The 19,378-nt window shown below is 32.0% G+C and overlaps 1 protein-coding gene across 2 annotated transcripts; it reads left to right on the forward strand.

Moving 5' to 3' along the window:
- The first annotated feature begins 410 nt into the window (after positions 1-410).
- On the forward strand, positions 411-17,628 carry LOC143064381 (digestive cysteine proteinase 1-like). Of its 2 annotated transcripts, none has more exons than XM_076237177.1 (10): positions 411-549; positions 4,589-4,744; positions 5,277-5,452; positions 6,161-6,398; positions 10,670-10,865; positions 11,343-11,536; positions 11,635-11,726; positions 12,726-12,887; positions 15,924-16,160; positions 16,871-17,628. In XM_076237177.1, the coding sequence occupies exons 1-10, from the start codon at positions 495-497 to the stop codon at positions 16,904-16,906; spliced, it is 1,542 nt and encodes a 513-aa protein (XP_076093292.1). In that variant the 5' UTR covers positions 411-494; the 3' UTR covers positions 16,907-17,628. The 2 variants fall into 2 exon arrangements, with proteins under 2 accessions (XP_076093292.1, XP_076093282.1); XM_076237167.1 differs by having other exon boundaries at positions 15,924-16,113.
- Positions 17,629-19,378: the final 1,750 nt, after the last annotated feature.

Below are 19,378 nucleotides of genomic sequence, written 5' to 3' on the forward strand. Positions count from 1 at the left end.
AAATAAAAAAAAATATGCCTAATAATTTAAAAGCCAGAGTATACAAGATAAATAAATAAACTGATATATACAGCTCATTGAGATCTGCAGGAGGAACACTGACACGAAATGCCCTCCCAATTACCAACCAAACTTTTAAACTGACCCAATGGCATTTCTTCCCTCATCTTAATATTACCGTTTGACTTGCAAGAGTTGGAAGTCCTTGTGCGTTGTTCATAAAAATATTTCCTTTAATTTAGTTGTATGTTTAAAAATTCCTGTATGGAACATTCTGTATAGACCTGGGTTGAGTTCAATATCGTAGCAGCTACGTAGCGGCTACGTAGCTGCTATCAATATCTATGTAACAACTAGTCTATAGCTACACGTTCAATAGTCAAAATCTACGTAGCACTACGTAGATGCTATGATACTGAACGCAGCCCTGTAAATCACGTGAACACTTTTCGATCATGTGATCTCGCATGTGACCATCTTTGTCACACTTTAAAATGGTAGAAATGCTGAAAGAAGTACATTTTGCAGTCTGCATAGTTTTATGCTTTGGTAAGATAATTATGGGTTTTTGGCGTTTTTGAAATCTTTCAAATTTTTTTCAATTAATTTACTTTCAAAACTTGTCGCGTTATGTATGATATGCTATAAAACTTTAGCCAAAAAGGAAAAAAATAAATGTTTCAGTTATAACAGAGACATATATACACTATATATGTCTCTGGTTATAATGAATAATATCGAACATCAACAAATTGTTTTTTTTCTCAATGAAGATTTATCCCCAGCCCTTTATTTTTAAAATATTGCCAGCAAATTATGTAAAAATATTTACATACATTTTGCACTATACAGGGGCGGACCCAGGATTTTGAAAAGGGGGGGCGAAGTTTTTAACTTTAGGCGAGCGGAGCGAGGCGAAAAATTTTTGGGACCTTTTTTGGTCTAAAAACATAAAATATAAAGTGTAATATGCACTTTTTAAACGGGTCCTGGTGTAGGGCATGTATATTTTGTATTTACTGTAAAGTGTAAGGGTTGGATATTTTCGATGCTGTATTCTCCCTATTATTGTCTATCATTAAATGATACTAGTAGTATGGATCCAAATCTATGTTTTGATAAATTTGATGTGCATGGGACTTATCAGTAACAATTAGACATGGAAAATTCTCGCCGGTTTGTTGCAAGTAACAAGTTTATCATAACCACAAATTTCGTGATCTAAACAAGATATACGCTGGGCTATATGATTAAATTTAAAATACGACAATCACGAGTTAAAAAAGACAAACAAGCAATTTTTATCCAAATGTTTGGTTGATATATTTCACCCAACAAAATTAAGGGAGATGAGGGTTTTCAAATCAACCGAAGCTAATAATGAGTCTGAAATGACAACGAAGTTATGATTGACGGCCGACAAATTGAGACATCAAGGCCACACCCAGCAGGCAGGTTGCAGTCTGGTCTTGAAAAAAGTATTCAATATATCAGTTCGGCGAAACAGATATGCCGATCAGACATGCAAACTCCTGCCACAAAATAAAATATGCCCGTTTTTATTCATCATGTTCATTGAATGCTTAATAATTCTGTTGGAAATTTTCATTTCTAATAGCAAAGATGGGAACAGGATTATTGTTTTCAATCCAGATACGACCAGAATTTTTGTTTTTAAAAAGGCCGCAAAAATCAGAGTCAATTTTTTTCTCTTCAATATCTAAGACTGTCTCCTCAAATCAAATTGTTCGTACATTAGACTTTAAATGTATATAGAGCTTATACTGACTGGGGAGCATTATTCAGCTGTGTTATTTTAAAATAGGCTGGGGCGTTTGGGGTTAAACATGTTTTCGTAGGTGTTTAATATTGATGTGGAACTTTTTTGTCATGAGAGTGTAATAGTCTATATATATATAGAGTATTACTTTCTGTTTGGTGGAATAATGAAACAGAAGTCAATAAGTTCTTGCTCAATCCAGTATTGCTTTGAAGGTGTCATGAATGTCATCCTCAGCAAAAGCAATGTGTTACTGTAATTTGAATATTAAATTGACTGAGCGACGTTTTTTTTTTTTTATGCACTGGTCAACTCCACCATATAGCGAATCACAGACACATGACTTTAATAATCAGTAGATTCCAGCGAAAATATCTTTATAATTAAAGAATTGTCGCATAAATATAAAATAAAGAGTACACGGGAAATGGCAAAGTTTACGAAGTCTAGTCTGATAAAATCATTTTACAAAACAAAAAAAAAAGTCCGAGCAAAGGGGGGGCGTACGCCCTCTACGCCCCCCTCTGAATCTGCCACTGCTATACATAAATATATAGAAAGTACACCACTAATTAATGGCCTCATTGCTTTCTATGTTGGCAGTGTCTAAATAGTAAAATTGCTGTTTGTAGGCTACGCATACCCACATCCGGTTTTATAATAAAATGCCATCGGATCGGGAATAAAACGTGAAATATTTACAGAATTTGTAGCAATTAGTGAATAAATTGATTAAAACTACTCAGAAATTTTATAAATATTTATATATAGGTAAGTGAACAGTTTACTAAATTCATACTTTGGCTTCATCATTGACCTTTTAAATTTATATATGATATTTATTAAAGTATCTGAACATCTGTATTTGGTCTCATTTGCCAGAGCACAGTCACAGTGGAACAAACCATGCAAACACTTAATCGACAAGGGGGAACGGCGACACATAGCCACCCGACCCTCTGTTACAGTATTATGTATTAAAACAGTCGATTAATTTTATACATTTAAAGTTTAACTAAATACATTTTTCATGTATTCATGGAGGCAAAAAATTCCAAACAAATTCAATAGGAAAAAGGCCTAATACAAGGTATTTGTTTTAAAGTGTAGTATTAAATTGAATTTGCCGCGTTTCATTCATTAGTCAAGTCTGAGACTACTATGTGTTATAGTAGTCTCAGGTCAATTTTTTTTTATGTCGAATAGTTTTCCTATTTTAAACCATTCTTAATATAAATGATATGCCTACTTTAAGTACATTTCAAATGGAATGTCCTTTCCACTTTAAACTTGGCGTGACTAAAGATAGACAAAACCTGATTGCGAGGGAAGCAAAACGTTTATTTGATCATCTTCTGTTTTTACAGGGACTCAGGGACTTTCTATACTATACTAGAAAGTCTGTGAGGGACTCTACAGTTTCATTTTCCATCAGTGTGCATTTAATTTGCAATTTTGATTATGTATAGTTATTAAATAAATACAATTTAAAAATATAATTTTTCATACTATTCACTCTTTCTACACGAAATCCCCATATTATCTATAATTTCTGTTTATATTTCTCGTTAACCTTCCTTTTTACTAACCCTCTATGGATTCGTATGGGGTCATTAGCGAACCCTATAACTTATAATATCGTTTCTTACGACATGGTAAACGACGTGATAACAAAAATCAATTGTAATAGGCTAGTCCTAGGCTTATGAATTCCCGTTTCTATCTAGGTTCAAATACTAATTCTATTTTCAATCCGTAAAGAACAAAGATCCAATGTTCCCCGCCATGCACATTACATGTCATATTTTATCTATCAAAGGGCAAGGAACAAGGGAATAACTCAAAAAGCATTGTTTTTCTTATTTCTTTTTTATTTTCAATATCTTAAGAGAAATAAAAGCTACACAGCAAATGAAATGGGATTTCCATTACAATTTATATTTCAAAGGGTCATAACTGGTTAAAAATATTTGATTACGACTAATTTTCAAATTGTCAAAAACATTGCTTATGATATGAGTTTCACTTAATCTGACAAGAATAGTGCACATGAGAGTGCTAACAAGACTGGACGATCGGACGCCCGGTATTTTTATGTCTCCTGCAACGTGTTTAGCTTAGTAATCAAAAATCAAAAACCCAAGGTTGTAGACTCATATTCCTGGAAAGAGAAGTCACTTCAGTTCCTATATTCTGAAGTTCCTAAATTATACAGAAGTACCGCAGCGGCTGTAATGGGGTCCGTTTTTGATATGTCAAATATAAGATTGGGTGGGAAACTTTACATCAAATATTTATGAATTGAATGATGGTTGTTTCGAGGAAACAATAAAATTTGGTTAAAAATGTAAATATATGAATTGGTTGGTATTTTGAATTTAAACAAAGATCTAACTAGTGTCGGATTCTGGGGGAGTACATGTGCTTAAATGAAAAAAAATCTGCATAAAAAGGTCCAAATTTTTTTGTGCCTCGCTCCGTTCGGCGAAACATCCACATCATTTCAACTCCGGCTAGGCCACTGAAATGTATGTATGAGTTAACATTAAAACTGAAACATGTGTAAAGGAATACTTTTAATGAATTTAAATTTTAGTTATCAGAGCAATTTCAAAATAAGAACTGCAGTACTTCAGTACTTCTTCCCATAATTTTTTGTGGATTTCATGTTTTCATGATCTTCTTGAAGTCAGAAGAATGTTGAATGGACCTTCATGACATTGATCAATATACAATGTAATATTTAACTGTTATTTCTTGAACATGTATATAATTATTTCTCCCTACATGACTTAATTTTGATATCAGGTGTATCCTTCAGCACCAAAGCTACAGCACCCAATTGGAATGCATTAACTTACACTGTAGAAGGAACACTACAACTGCCATATGCTGAGATCAAAGAACCATTCTCAGCTTATTATGATGCCAAAAATAAAAAGAGCAGAATTGATTATTATGGAGGTATGAAAATAGAGAGTTGTATATACATGATATACATGTATTGTTAATATTTAGTTAATATAATATATTTGTAGAAGAAACTGCCATTTCGAAATAGGCTCAACTTTGTTGGTGCCAGTTTGTTATGAATTATTTAACATTTGTAACATGATTGGTATTTTTTCCTGATCTTTGAGCCAGTTAATTATTGTGATTTTGAGAGGAGTGCAACATATTCTTTGATATGCAGAAATACCAGTTACATGCAATGTATGTGTTAAATATACTTTTGACTTGTTGAAGTATTTCATAAATAAAAATAAACACAAACCTGATAAACACTTACTGCTGTTAATGTCAATAGTTGCTGTTAATGTCAATAGCTGCTGGTAATGTCAATAGCTGCTGGTAATGCCAATAGCTGCTGGTAATGTCAATAGCTGCTGTTAATGTCAATAGCTGCTCATAATGTCAATAGCTGCCTGACAGGGAGTAGTTTTGATTATCAAATTAAATTATGTCCTTAATTATAATAGAAATTTTTAACTTTTAGGTATGGTTATCACTATCCAGAGAGCAGATATGACGAAATTTGGTGTAAGTTACAAACTGGCTCCCATGTCAACAGAGAAGCAGTTGAATATGGATATGTGTTTCCAAGTCAATGGTACAAACAACGATGATGCTGTTACGATCCAGTCCATTCTACCAGATCTCACAGGATTTGATGTAAATCATACTTTACTTTTATACTTATCTTTGATAGATGTGATCTAGTTTACTAATTTTAAGATTATATTAGCTTGATTTGATGTGATTTTTGTTGTTTTAAAGCCACTTTTGAGCACCGCATTTAGGCTATTTCGTGGTGGTCAGTTTTTATTGGTGGAGGAAGCCGGATTGCCTGGAGAAAACCACCGACCTACGAAATGAAAACTGACAATCCTAGTCAATTAAGATTGGAGTGGAGTGCATCTGCACAAGCAGGGTTCGAGCTCACAACCTCAGTATATTAACTTGACTCGTCAGATAAAAACAAAGCACAAAATACTATTAACAGAAATGCTAGAGACAAAAAGGACTTATCTGAGAGTACTCTAGTTTCGAACAATAACAACTGGGCAAAAATCATATAGCTGAGACAAAATATCAATCAGTGCACATCCAGAGAGTTAGTGTAAAGATGTCATAAAAATTCTAGGAAAACATGACCTTGTTAGATGCTAAATTATAAGTCTCCACAAGTATTCTACAAGCATGACAAGTACAAACATAAATGTAAACAAAAAGTGCAAATAGGACTTAGTCAAGTATATATCCATGCATTGGTTCCAGACCTTCCTTTACATTATACTTGCAAAAAGCTCATTTCATATGACATTAAGAATTTATGTTTTTTTTAATTTTTTTATTAAATGTTTCTTTCAATGATTAAAGATGATTGGTGTGGAGATGAAGAGTGGTAATAATTGTACAAAATGGCAGAAAGTTGATGTCCAGGGAAAAAAGAAGAATGTTTACACAATGTGGGTAGGACCAGATGGTAAAATGCCAGTCCGTTATGAGATGCATGGATACGATTCACTGCTTGGATCACATTATGACAAATATTATTTGGATTATATCAATTTTGGTACAAATGCCATAGACAAATCAAAATTTGATCCACCAACTAGTAAGTGCTAATTTAAGATGAAATAGTAATCATGATTATCAATTTATGTAAGAAAATTAAGCAAGCGAGTTTTAAGAGTACTAGTTCTATATATAAATGTACAAAAATTTTACCTTTTGGATGGATAAATCCATCCAATTGCAGCTAACAGATAACTGAGGCAAGCAAATCTTCAGTACTTTTTATTGATATATGAAAAGCAAACTTCTTATGGTTTTTTTCAATTTGAGAATTTAGTATTTGATAGACTGTTAAATATATTGACAACTTCAAAGTCTTATTTTACACTCCAGAATATTCAAAGCTTGACATATATATATCAACGAGACACCTGTTTAATGTTTTTATACGACCGCAAAATTTGAAAAATTTTTCGTCGTATATTGCTATCACGTTGGCGTCGGCGTCGGCGTCGTCGTCGTCGTCGTCGTCGTCGTCCAGTGTCCGAATACTTTTAGTTTTCGCACTCTAACTTTAGTAAAAGTGAATGGAAATCTATGAAATTTTAACACAAGGTTTATGACCACAAAAGGAAGGTTGGTATTGATTTTGGGAGTTTTGGTCCCAACATTTTAGGAATTAGGGGCCAAAAAGGGCCCAAATAAGCATTTTCTTGGTTTTCGCACTATAACTTTAGTTTAAGTTAATAGAAATCTATGAAATTTTGACACAAGGTTTATGACCACAAAAGAACGGTTGGGATTGATTTTGGGAGTTTAGGTTTCAACAGTTTAGGAATTAGGGGCCAAAAAAGGGCCCAAATAAGCATTATTCTTGGTTTTCGCACAATAACTTTAGTTTAAGTCAATAGAAATCAATGAAATTTAAACACAATGTTAATGACTACAAAAGGAAGGTTGGTATTGATTTTGGGAGTTTAGGTCCCAACAGTTTAGGAATTAGGGGCCAAAAAGGGACCCAAATAAGCATTTTTCTTGGTTTTCGCACCATAACGTTAGTATAAGTAAATAGAAATCTATGAAATTTAAACACAAGGTTTATGACCATAAAAGGAAGGTTGGTATTGATTTTGGGAGTTTTGGTCCCAACAGAATAAGGGGCCCAAAGGGTCCAAAATTAAACTTTGTTTGATTTCATCAAAATTGAATAATTGGGGTTCTTTGATATGCCGAATCTAACTGTCATGACTGTGTATGTAGATTCTTAACTTTTGGTCCCGTTTTCAAATTGGTCTACATTAAGGTCCAAAGGGTCCAAAATTAAACTTAGTTTGATTTTGACAAAAAATGAATCAGTTAGGTTCTTTGATATGCTGAATCTAAAAATGTACTTAGATTCTTGATTATTGGCCCAGTTTTCAAGTTGGTCCAAATCGGGGTCCAAAATTAAACTTTGTTTGATTTCATCAAAAATTGAATAAATGGGGTTCTTTGATATACCAAATCTAACTGTGTATGTAGATTCTTCATTTTTGGTCCTGTTTTCAAATTGGTCTACACTAAAGTCCAAAGGGTCCAAAATTAAACTTAGTCTGATTTCAACAAAAATTGAAATCTTGGGGTTCTTTGATATGCTGAATCCAAAAATGTACTTAGATTTTTTATTATGGGCCCAGTTTTCAAGTTGGTCCAAATCAGGATCTAAAATTATTATATTAAGTATTGTGCAATAGCAAGTCTTTTCAATTGCACAGTATTGCACAATGGCAAGAAATATCTAATTGCACAATATTGTGCAATAGCAAGATTTTTTTTTAATTGGAGTTATCTTTCTTTGTCCAGAATCAACTTAAATCTTTGTTATATACAATATACAATGTATATTCACTTTTTACTACCAACTGATAAATTATAATAAATAACATTCAGTGATAACAAGCAGTTTTTTTTACATCTTAATATTTTATGATGTATTTAAATGAGTAGTTATTGTTGCAAACTCCATTAGAAATTTTAATTGAGATTAGTTTTGGAATAAGGGAAAGGGGGATGTGATTAAAAAAATTGGGTTCAATTTTTCTCATTTGAAATTTCATAAATAAAAAAGAAAATTTCTTCAAACATTTTTATGCCCCACCTACGATAGTAGAGGGGCATTATGTTTTCTGGTCTGTGCGTCCGTCCGTCCGTCTGTCCGTTCGTTCGTCCGTCCGTCTGTCCCGCTACAGGTTAAAGTTTTTGGTCAAGGTAGTTTTTGATGAAGTTTAAGTCCAATCGACTTCAAACTTAGTACACATGTCCCCTATGATATGATCTTTCTAATTTTAATGCCAAATTAGAGTTTTTACCCCAATTTCACGGTCCACTGAACATGGAAAATGATAGTGCGAGTGGGGCATTCGTGTACTGAGGACACATTCTTGTTTTGAGAGGATTAATATTCAACAGCATAGTGAATTGCTCTAAGAGAAAACAAAAATTTTAAGTTCATTAGAACACATTCATTCTGTGTCAGAAACCTATGCTGTGTCAACTATTTAATCACAATCCAAATTTAGAGCTGAATCCAGCTTGAATGTTGTGTCCATACTTGCCCCAACCGTTCAGGGTTCAACCTCTGCGGTCGTATAAAGCTACGCCCTGCGGAGCATCTGGTTTTGTGTTGCAAAGTTATGTTGCTGTCTCACTGATGTATACCAATACGTTGCATATTCTATTGTACACTTAGTATATATTGTTTAAACTGTTTATTAATGATTTGCCAGATATATTATCTAACAATTTTGATGATGTCAATTTAAATGATGAAAAGATACCATGTCTACTTTATGCTGATGATCTTGTATTAATATCTGACTCAAAAGAAGGGCTTCAGAAGAGACTTGATACTTTGTGCACATTCTGCAAAGATTGGTGTATGGAAATAAATGTGAAGAAAACCAAGATTATAATATTCAATAGGAGTGGTAGACTCCTTAATGAAAATTTCAATGTAGGAAATAATTCTATTGAATGTGTTAAACAATACAAATATCTTGGCATAGTCATCCAAAATACTGGAAACTTTAATGAAGCCAGGAAACAATTATTCCAAAAAGGTCAAAAGGCCAGTTTTAAACTTTATAAAGATTTGAAATCATCTAATCCTCCTATTAAAACTCTTTTGCATTTATTTGATCACTGTATACAGCCAATTGTAACTTATGGTTGTGAAAATTGGGGTGTTATTAACATTACTTCTAAAAGGAAAAATTTGTCCCTTTATGACATATTTAAAGATTGGGAGTTTGAGAAGCTAAATTTAAAATTTTGTAAGTATATTATTGGTGTTACAAAGATGTGCACAAATGTAGCAGTCCTGTCTGAATTGGGTAGATATCCTCTTTATATAAATTTGCTAACACATATGTTTATGTATTGGCATAGACTAGAGAATTCTCCATCTAATTTATTGAAAAATGCTTATGCTGAGTTAAAAATGATAGAAAGTAAAGGTCAAACTAGTTCCAATAATTCATGGCTCTCTAATATCATTTTCTACAGTGAAAAATTGGGTATTGACCTAAATATATGTAAAAATCTAGGAAAAAATAAATTTAAAAACTTATTGAAAAAACAGCTCAAATTAAATTTTCAAAATGATTGGGAGAAAATGCGAGATTTTTATTTACAGAATCAAGGCAAATTGGACACTTATTTTTCATTCAAAAGGTCATTTGACTATGAAAATTATTTAGATTTAAAGCACCCACAAAAACATTTGTTATCAAAATACAGACTTAGCAATCACTGTTTTAAGAATAGAAACTGGCAGACATGAACGAATTACCAATGTATGTGGTAAATATGAAATATTACCTCGACATGAGAGGATATGTTTATATTGTAATACAAATTGTATTGAAAATGAAATGCACTTTCTTCTGGAATGCCCAATTTACAATAACCTCAGAAGAGATATCACTGATTATATAAAAAAATACCCCAGTTTAGATAGTTTATATATAAATGATCTTTTTTCATGGATCATGATTAATGAAGATAGCAGATTTTTATCTATTTTATGTGCATACCTGGATAAAGGCCTGCAACTAAGAAAATCAGAAAATTAGTTAAATACTCTAAAATATATCAAAATTATCTCCCCTTGACCACTGATCCTTTCTTCATGCATTTGAATTTCAATTATTATTTTATGTTTCTTTAATCACTCTGTAATGTTTATGTCATGTTGTAATTAATGTTATGCTCTTAATGGGCCCTTTAATTTGGAAAATAAAAATATTGTATTGTATTGTATTGTATTGTATTGTATATATGTATATAGCATCATGCAATATGTATTACATATATATTTATTTCTTCTGATAGACATGACATGTGGAGGATTCCCTGGTCCAGGAATAAAAGAACATAGAATCATGATGAACCCAATGAGAGAATATATAAACAATGACCAAACACATATTGACCAAATGTTTGGCTTCTATAAAAATCAGCACAGTAAACAATACCCCTCAGTAGAAGAGCATGAGCAGAGAAAACATATATTTAGACATAATGTTAGGTCAGTATTGAATTTTTCTGAGTTTTTTTCTTATTATGGTACAAAACAATGAAATAAGCCTTGCACTTTGAATTTTAGCATGGTGGTATAAATTTTGTTGAAGGCCGTACGGTGACCTATAAAAGCCACAAGAAGATTAGAAATGTGATTATTAATCTTAGGACACAAAAAAGTGGTTAAAAATTTATTAATATTTCACTTGTATAGAGCCAATGATGAAACCTGTCAATGCAAGATCAAATTAGACAGCTTACTTGTTAATACAGGATAAATAAGACAGGTTACCTGTGTGTGCAGGAAAAATTGGACAGAATACATTTAAATGCACATTTCAGTTTAGACAGGTTACCTGTTAAAGTAGGATTCGCAAAATTCTATCAAACTGTTATATTATTAAGTCCAACATATAACTATAACAACTTTTCATTGTGGTACAAATGCCTAGAATATGCAGTGGTTATTACTTTTTGATTGTAGATATATTCACTCTAAGAACAGAGCTGGTTTAACATACAGACTGGCTGTCAATCACCTGGCAGATAAATCATCAGAAGAACTAAAACTAATGAGAGGATTTAGATATACACCTGGTAACCATGGTGGTCTGCCATTTGAAAGATCTAAATATAACTTAAAAGATGTTCCAGCTAATCTGGATTGGAGATTATATGGTAAGATATTTTATAGTTTCATACTTCTGATTAAAGTTGATTTTTTTTAAATAAAAGAAATATATTAGATTTTGAACTTATGAAAAATAATATTTTAGGTGCTGTTAATCCTGTCAAAGACCAGGCAGTGTGTGGATCATGTTGGAGTTTTGGAACCACAGGAACAATAGAAGGAGCTTATTTCCTTAAGGTAAGGGACAATAAAGGGAGCTTATTTCCTTAGATAAGGGACTTTCCGATTTGAATTTTCCTTGGTGTTTGTGTTATTTTATTTTTTTCGGTACATTCTAATTTGGTCAAATTGATCCTGAAAAGTGTAAACTAGTACTTCATGTACTTTTAGTTGCCTCTCAATGTATGAGCTATATAATGGTATATATTCAATCACTTGCAAAGTTGATGGTGTAAAAAGTTTATTTCTAGGTAAATTTGTACTTGACAAAGTAACTCTTATAAAGTTTAATTTTACAAAGAGCCTCTTATAAAATTTAATTTTACAAAGAACCTCTTATAAAATTTGATTTTACAAAGTACCTCTAAGGCTCTTACAAAGTTTGAATTGACAAAGTACCACTTATAAAGTTTGATTTGTCATCATGATTCACTAGTAGTATATATAACTTTATAAGCTTAGTGTAGTTCATAAATAAAGTATCTCTGACTGTTTGTGATAAGATCATAACTGAATCATATAAATGGAGTGTTTAAGATAAGAGCTTTACCGGTGACACATACAGTATAATCTTGTAACTATCAAATTGAAAGTTGCAAACCTTTTAAATACAAGAATGATAGTCTTTTTAAAAATGTTCCTGTCTTAATTTTTTTTTTGTCGTAATTGTTTTTGATTTTGAATCTGTGGAGAAAGAAAATGACTTTGTCGTTGATTTGGGTGCACTATTCATGATATAAATTATAGTGAGTTGTTGAGTGTAAATTCAGAAATTTATAATTGCCATTTGTTGACCAATCAATGGGCCAAAAGTTAAGATTGATTGTTGTGATTTTTAAGAAATGTTGCATTATTTACAAATGTAGAATGTTATCAAAATTATTATATTTTATTTTTTTGCCAAAACTGCAATTTTTACAACAATAAAACATCACAAAAAAGGATAAATTTAGAAAATGTTATGTCAAGTGAACATGCATATGGTGAAGTTTTTTGTATATTTTTTTCATTTTACAGACAGGAAATTTGGTGAGGTTATCCCAGCAAGAATTGATGGATTGTTCCTGGGGAGAAGGTAACAATGCCTGTGATGGAGGAGAAGATTTCAGAGCCTACCAGTATATCATGAAAAATGGGGGTCTCACAACAGAGGAACAATATGGTGGATATTTAGGCCAGGTATGACATAAAGCACAGCAAGTAGACAATGAAAAATTTCATATACACATAATGTATATATAAGAAAGCACACAGAAATGTTTTTGACACATACTTGAAAAGAGAGCTATAAGCAAGTGCTTGAAATAAAATATGTGTAAAGAAACATTTTACTTAAATGTTATAATTTACAAGTATATAGATATGCTGCTATTGGTGATCAATACATATTGCCTGGCTCACGGTATGGATGGTGCTTTGATAATCTGCTTTTAAAACTATTTTCTTAAAATGCTTTATTTATTATGTACTTTAAAATTAACCTGATGAGGAAGAGAGGTCAGCTAGTATGCATATTCTAAAAATAGAATCAATCTAATATGAGGCAGGCATTACCTGTGAATGGGGACGAAGTCTATGATTTTTGTCGAGCCTGCAACTTTTGTTGCAGAAAGCTCGACATAGGGATAGTGATCCGGCGGCGGCGGCTACGGCGGCGGCGGTGTTAGCTAACTTCTTAAAGGCTTTATATTTTAGAAGGTGGAAGACCTCGATGCTTCATACTTTGTATATAGATGCCTCATGTTACGAAGTTTCCGTCAGTCACATGTCCAATGTCCTTGACCTCATTTTCATGGTTCAGTGACCACTTGAAAAAAAAGTTCAGATTTTTTGTAATGTTGAATTCTCTCTTATTATAAGTAATAGGATAACTATATTTGATATGTGCGTACCTTGAAAGGTCCTCATGTCTGTCAGACAGTTTTCACTTGACCTCGACCTCATTTCATGGATCAGTGAACAAGGTTAAGTTTTGGTGGTCAAGTCCATATCTCAGATACTACAAGCAATAGGGCTAGTATATTCGTTGTATGGAAGGACTGTAAGGTGTACATGTCCAACTGGCAGGTGTCATCTGACCTTGACCTCATTTTCATGGTTCAGTGGTTATAGTTAAATTTTTGTGTTTTGGTCTGTTTTTCTCATACTATATGCAATAGGTCTACTATATTTGTTGTATGGAATGATTGTAAGGTGTACCTATCAAGCGGGCAGATGTCATGTGACCTTGACCTCATTTTCATGGTTTAGTGGTCGAAGTTAAGTTTTTGAGTTTTGGTCTTTTTATCTAATACTATATGCCATAGGTCATCTATATTTGGTGTATGGAAATATTTTATGATCTTTATGTCAGTCGCGCAGGTTTTATTTGACCGTGACCTCATTTTCACGGTTCATTGCACAGTGTTAAGTTTTTGTGTTTTGGTCTATTTTTCTTAAACTATAAGTAATAGGTCAACTATATATTTTGTATAGAAGCATTGTTAGCTGTACATGTCTGCCTGGCATGGTTCATCTGACCTTGACCTCATTTTCAAGGTTCATTGGTCTTTGTTTAGTTATCTTGGACTTGGTTAATGTTAAGTTTATGTGACAGTTGTATTAAAGCTTAGGGCTATTCCAGAAAAAAATGTATGGGGGGGTTGGAAGGCACATTATATTAATAATACATGGGTGATGGGAATCAGAGCAACTTTTCACACTATAATGCACTATAATACGTATATATATACTGAATTACAATTGTCTGGGTGGCGGGTGCTGACAAGAACTGCCTTCCAACTCCCCCATACATTTTTTTCTGGAATAGCCCTTAGCTTTATACTTAGGACTATCAACATAATATCAATGATTAGTATAGAAGGCGAGACATTTCAGGGTGTGCACTCTTGTTTTTTTAAATCAACAATGTTAAAAGAGAAACGGAAATACCGTAACGTTTCCGATTTTGGTTCTGTTGTTAGGGATTTTAGTTATTTAAGTTATGATGTCATATTCAATGTAAACAAAGAAACGCTGTCATCAGGTAACGTTTTTTTGATAACAAACATATTTTTTTTTAAATGAATTAGTATTAGTTCCTTTCTTAGACTGATAAATATACATTTTATTCAAAGTCTCATATAAACAAGACCGGAAACGGAAGTAGATTTCTGCGCAGATCCGGAAATTCAAAACCTTGACAAAAAAAAATTGAACAATTTTGAGTTCATTAGTACAATGAAAAATTTGGGAAATTTTCCCGATTTTTTTTTTTTTTTTTTTTTATTGAATTTTCTACTGTAATCGGGGTTTTCGTCTCCATAAAAAGAATAGCTATGAGAATTCAGATTTGTTAAGAGCATTTATATTGTTTCTTGAATCTTATCCAAATAAGAGAAATTTTACTAATTAGTAAGTAGTGGTACTTATTTCTATTATTTTTAGTAATATCAGGATCACTCTTTGGCATGCCATCATAAATGGGTTTTTGAGACAAAACAAGCTTTAATTTGCAGATGGAGTTACACTATACACTATTTGGCTATATCTCATAATACCTGACATCTTGTTTTTATATAAGAGCATGGATATCAGCAAAAATGTTGGCAATCTTCACTTTTATGTCTGTTTCTAATGTTTTTTTTGCAAATGTTCTTTATATGCTGTATTTATCTATTGTAACATACTTTTATGAAACATACTAATAACTATAATTAAGAAATAATTCTTTCATGCCATGCTCTATGCTCATTTTAACATGGGTAGGCATTATATTTGTTAATATCTTAATACCGAGCGTTAGCGAGGTATTAAATGTTTACAAATATAATGCCTACCCATGTTAAAATGAGCATAGAGCATGGCATGATAGAATTATTTCGATTCTAATAGGAATATTTTGAACTTTTGTACTTCGAAGCGGACCTATAGTAGACGCTTGTAATGTCGCCATTTTGATTTGATGAACAAAAACGTTATAGAAAAATCAAGTTTATCAATAAAAAAAGAACAGATACATTTAAACTTACTTTTAGAATGTTTTTATTTAATTTCGTAGCGAGCAACACCAACAAAAATGTCCATTTTGATCTCTGGCGTTGTTCAAAATTCATCTGACGTTGCAATTTCAATTGTGACGTCAATCACGTGCAGCCCATGTTCTATTCGAATTAGAACATGGCTTTGTACCCAAAGCTAAAGAAGAACGTCATATTAGAATATTAAATCTTTCAGGATGGCCAATGTAGGAAAGACAAAGTGACACCAATTGCCAAATTGAAAAACTATGTGAACATAACACAGTATGACCAACAAGCATTGACATTTGCTATTGCCCACATGGGACCAGTTTCAGTGGCTATTGATGCATCACATTTGTCACTGTCATTCTATGCTAATGGTGTATATTATGAACCAAAGTGTGGTAAGTGTGCTTCTATGCTAATGGTGTATACTATGAACCAAAGTGTGGTAAGTGTGCTTCTATTTAACACATTTCAAAGGTCTAATGGCCATGTTACTTAGGCTATGAATTCAATATTCTTAGAGTCATATATTGTCTGTCCTACCTTTGTTAACTGTTAATTTCTGTGGGTTTTTATTACCAGAAAGCTCTTTATTTCTGTGCAAACATTCTATTTAGAAAAGGATATAAAGTTATTACTTCCTTGATTTTATGTGGAACTCACAATAAAACATTTACTATGGTCCAAAATTTTGCTACACATGTCACTTGAAAGGTCCTGTTTATAGATAATTTAGATAGTATTCATATATTTCTGGTATTTGCCACAAACAATGTGTGCATTATAAGACACTAAAAAAAAAAGTCTATTATTGATGTGCCTTTTTTATCTATTATCAGTTAAAAATTATTGTATGTGCTATAACAAATTGTATCAATACAAGTAATAAAACAGGAAGCAAAGTGGCATGGTTTATAAGGCATTTCAAAATTTAACATCCTTGGTTTATAAGGTATTTTAGAATTTGATAAAAAATATTTTATTTATATTATTTCTTTATACAGCTGAACTCTAAATCAATGCAGATTTAAATGCATAGGTTACTTGGTTTTAAAGAGTAGAAATTATAAAAATAAATAAAAAGATTATCTATATCAAAAAGTAATAATTGTTAGAAATGAGAGTAACAGTAGGTTTAACTTTTTATATTTTTAGGAAATAAACCAGATGATTTGGATCATGCCGTTTTAGCTGTGGGATATGGGACAATGAATGGTCAAGCTTACTGGTTAATTAAAAATTCTTGGTCAACATACTGGGGAATGGATGGATATGTACTTATGTCTCAAAAGGACAATAATTGTGGAGTTGCCACTGATGCTACTTATGTTATCATTGAATAAACATTCATTTAAATAAAATGTATTAAATATTATCTGTGTTTCTGGTGAAAATGTATTGAACCAAATTAAATTGCACAGTTAAACTGTAATGTCATTTTCTAGATTTTATACATTCTTCATAAGGAGGTTTCTTTTCTGAAGTAACATTTTTGGAACAGGGATTAAAAAAGAAATTGGTAGTGAGGATAGTTAAGTTTTTACCAGAAACACAGATCAGATGAGCACTTCTTCAAATCAAAGTTAACTGTGATAGATATTACTCTTATAGTACTGAATTGTACAGGAAAATAGATTTTTTTTGTATAGTTGTTGGACATTAGATTATGACATAATCATAATCTTCAATTAACATGATAAATTTCCTTTTTTGTTTTTTGTTTTTGTATTATTTTTTTTAAATTTTAATAAAGAAATAGGTGTATAAACATGATAAACGCTAAAGTGTAAAAAAAGATGAGCAGTAAATAAATTTCTTTGGTCTTTTGGTGCAATATAAAACAAAAAAGTTTTGTACAGGTGGATTTGTTACTTTTTCATTTTTTTCAATAAAAATGAATATATCTTGCCATATGTTGTGTTGTATTTTTATTACAAGGTTGTTTTTTTGTGTAATGCAATTTTAGGTAGTATAGGGGTTATTATCTTACCTCCAAGACAGTTATTTTGAATACTTTGCCAAACTGTCTTTGATATCATTCAATTTTTAAAAACATAAAAATTATATTATACATCACCAAACTTATGTTTAAAACCAATCTGATGAGTTAAGTCCTTTTCAACTGATGTTTACAGTTTGTTCTTATGTTGCACCTTTACATCACTGTCCCAGGTTAGTGGAAGGGGTGCATTGGTGGAGAGTTTTCCCATTCACAATCAGACCACATCTTAATTTTGTTTTGTTTCTTGTATACACTAGATTCTTTTCCTTTAAAATGACCATAAAAGGCAGAAAATAATCTATTCCTAACTCTACTGGTTGTCATGTTGCTACTCTGCATAAGAAAAGATTTGCATGCTTGTTTTACACTTTTCATTAGACTGTGTGTTAACAACAGTGCATGCACTGAAATGTCTTGCCTGCTTCACTTTTTATGTTTGAATTCATGTTGAAAGTCTGTAAAAATGAACATTTTATAACAGTACCACATACCCTTAACATTATAAATGATCAAATGTAATTTAGGTCAAGGTTATTAAAACCCTGCCAGAGAGTCTTGAACACCGTACTGTCACACCAAAAACCAAGTAAAGTTAGCCATTTGCAGTTAGTATCTGAGAAACATAATTAATTACAAAATTTGAACATTAACCTATGAACCATGAAAACGAGGTGAAGGTCAGATGAACCCTGCTAGCCAACATGCAATACACCAAATAGTATGGCTATATTGCTTACAAAAGTATTTTAAAAACAAAAAATAACCTCAAAAACTGTATAATGGACTATGAAAATGAGGTCATGGCCAGATGAACAGACAGACATGTACAACTAGAATAATTATGTACACCAATTTTAGTGGCCTTATGGCTGATAGTATCTGAGAAATAGATCAAACCATAAAAACTATATATTATTTAATGAACCATTCATTTTATGAACCTTTTCAGACAGACATGAAAACCTCATAATTATTCATTACACCATATGTACTTAATCTATTGCTTTTAATATCTGATAAACCGACAAAACCATGAAAACTTAAATTGACCAATGTACCATAGTAATAAGGTCAAGTCGAATATATCACAACAGACATGTACACCATACAATCATTTCATAAAACAAACAGAGTAGCCTTACTGCTATTGTATCTAACAAATAGACGGAATACGGAAAACAAATAACATTGACCAAACATGAAGTGTACAAACCATAAACATGAGGTGAAAGTCAAATTAGTAACCTGTAGATAGTATAATCACTAATTTGTGCATTTTTCCTTTGATCTTTTTTTGTGATAATTTTTCATATCAAGCTACTCGCTTGAGATGGCAAATTATTGCTAGAAACTAAGCAGGCTTGTGGCGTTGCTATTAACGAAATGGACATGAAATTGACAACGTCATCATAGGTAAAATAGCAATAAACAGATTATCATTGGTCATCTCAACTCGATTGCCTTTCTCACTTTCGCACGTCCCGGCTCAAGCGAGAAAATCAATCTCGTTGAGATGACCAAAGATAATCTATGAAAATAACAATAAGACTGATCCGTAAGAAAAATTCAAAAATCCTTGATGAAATGGCAAAATCAAAATGTCAAACACATTCACTAGTAGTTTTATATTTAGCTCCAAACATATTTTGGTTATTTTATAT

Source organism: Mytilus galloprovincialis, chromosome 1 (assembly GCF_965363235.1).
Source record: "Mytilus galloprovincialis chromosome 1, xbMytGall1.hap1.1, whole genome shotgun sequence".
In the NCBI taxonomy this organism is placed as follows: Eukaryota; Metazoa; Mollusca; class Bivalvia; order Mytilida; family Mytilidae; genus Mytilus; species Mytilus galloprovincialis.